Source organism: Brachionichthys hirsutus, chromosome 12, assembly GCF_040956055.1.
Source record: "Brachionichthys hirsutus isolate HB-005 chromosome 12, CSIRO-AGI_Bhir_v1, whole genome shotgun sequence".
Classification (NCBI taxonomy): domain Eukaryota; kingdom Metazoa; phylum Chordata; class Actinopteri; order Lophiiformes; family Brachionichthyidae; genus Brachionichthys; species Brachionichthys hirsutus.
Window position 1 is genome coordinate 6,319,842 of NC_090908.1, and position 1,434 is coordinate 6,321,275.

Sequence of the window (1,434 nt, forward strand, 5' to 3'; positions counted from 1 at the left end):
TCCAGTCGGACTTGTGGACTCATTCTGCCCTGACAGCGGCTCCAGAGCGCATGAGAGCTCCAGTGATGCAGAAGGGTGCTGCTTGATTTCACGGGACTCCGTCATCTTGACTTTCCACTTGATGATAATCTCTTTTTTTTGCTCTCCTCCTTTCACCTCCTTGAAAGTTTGATATCTGTTAAAGTGGAGATGAATAGCAGCGGCTTTAACCAAACAGGGGGCGGATTGCTCAACGGCACGGAGGAGCTGCTCTGCTGCAACTTCTCCTCCGTGGTGACTGATGACGGCTTCGTGGCGGCCGCTCCGGATGAGAGGAGCCTCTTCATCATGAGGGTGGTGCAAATAGCCGTCATGTGCGTTTTGTCCCTCACCGTCGTTTTTGGAATATTTTTCTTGGGTTGCAACCTTCTCATAAAATCTGAGGGGATGATTAACTTTTTAGTGACGGACAGGAGGCCGTCTAAAGAAACAGAGACAGTCATTGCCGGAGCTTACTGATGGACAAGGACCTCTATGTGAATCAGACTGCTGGAGACAGATGGGACACCAGCCCCAGAAATCCTGTTGATGTTTAGGAAAGACACCTGAGTGGAGTCTCTCTCACCTTATGTCTCTTGGTATTCCAAAGAAAATAAATACTTGTTCCTGCAAGAGGTAAAGAGTTGAATGCCTCTTTGTTTATAAACCAGTCAGTCAAGATCCTCTGTAATTTCAGTAGATGAAGAATAGTTTGTAAAGCAGCATCCTTTGTCGTGCGTGGCAAAGTCCTTGTTGCTCAAAATAGCATCTCATATTACTAATGCAACAGAGAAACTAATGTTTAACATGTACTGTGTGTTGTATGTGTTTCTGCATACAATATGCAATATTCAAGTGCGTGTTTTTCTCTGGCTTTCCTGATTATAATTGTATGATTGCCCGTGTGGGCGGTGGTGGAAACCCAACATGTCATGTTTCTTATGATTGGAATAAATTCATCCTGTAGTTTTTCTGCTAATTAAAGTCTCTTCCTACCTCTGCTAAAGTAATTTACATCTCAGACATTAAAATAACCTGATTTGACACTTGTAGAGTAATTTAATTTAGATATTATATGTGTATACAGACTCGGTGTGTGTGTCGGGGTATTTTTAATATTTTTAACACCAACAATTTTTGGGCAATTAGTATTTTATTGAGCAATCAAAACCTAAAATATTAATTCAATATACTCAATAGAAATCAATAATTTTACCTAAACCAAAATGGCATCTATGTTATCTGAGGATGTACACTGTACAGTGACACATTTATTGTGTGTCTGGGTCAACTGTACATTTTACATTGTTCCTTCCTTAGTTGCTCCTGGAGCAGCCTGATGGCAGTTCTCCTGGTTGAAAAGCTAAAAAAAAAAAACCTAACTTGTCAGCCAAGGGAGGACGAAGCCACTGGGCA

General features: G+C 41.6%; 1 protein-coding gene across 1 annotated transcript; it reads left to right on the forward strand.

Moving 5' to 3' along the window:
• Positions 1-189: 189 nt before the first annotated feature.
• Positions 190-498, forward strand: rprma (reprimo, TP53 dependent G2 arrest mediator candidate a). Its single transcript, XM_068746717.1, has one exon. The coding sequence runs from the start codon at positions 190-192 to the stop codon at positions 496-498; it is 309 nt and encodes a 102-aa protein (XP_068602818.1).
• Positions 499-1,434: the final 936 nt, after the last annotated feature.

Bases quoted from the DNA above. Each gene is read 5' to 3' on its own strand.
- rprma (XM_068746717.1), top strand. From the start codon at position 190: ATGAATAGCAGCGGCTTTAACCAAACAGGGGGCGGATTGCTCAACGGC.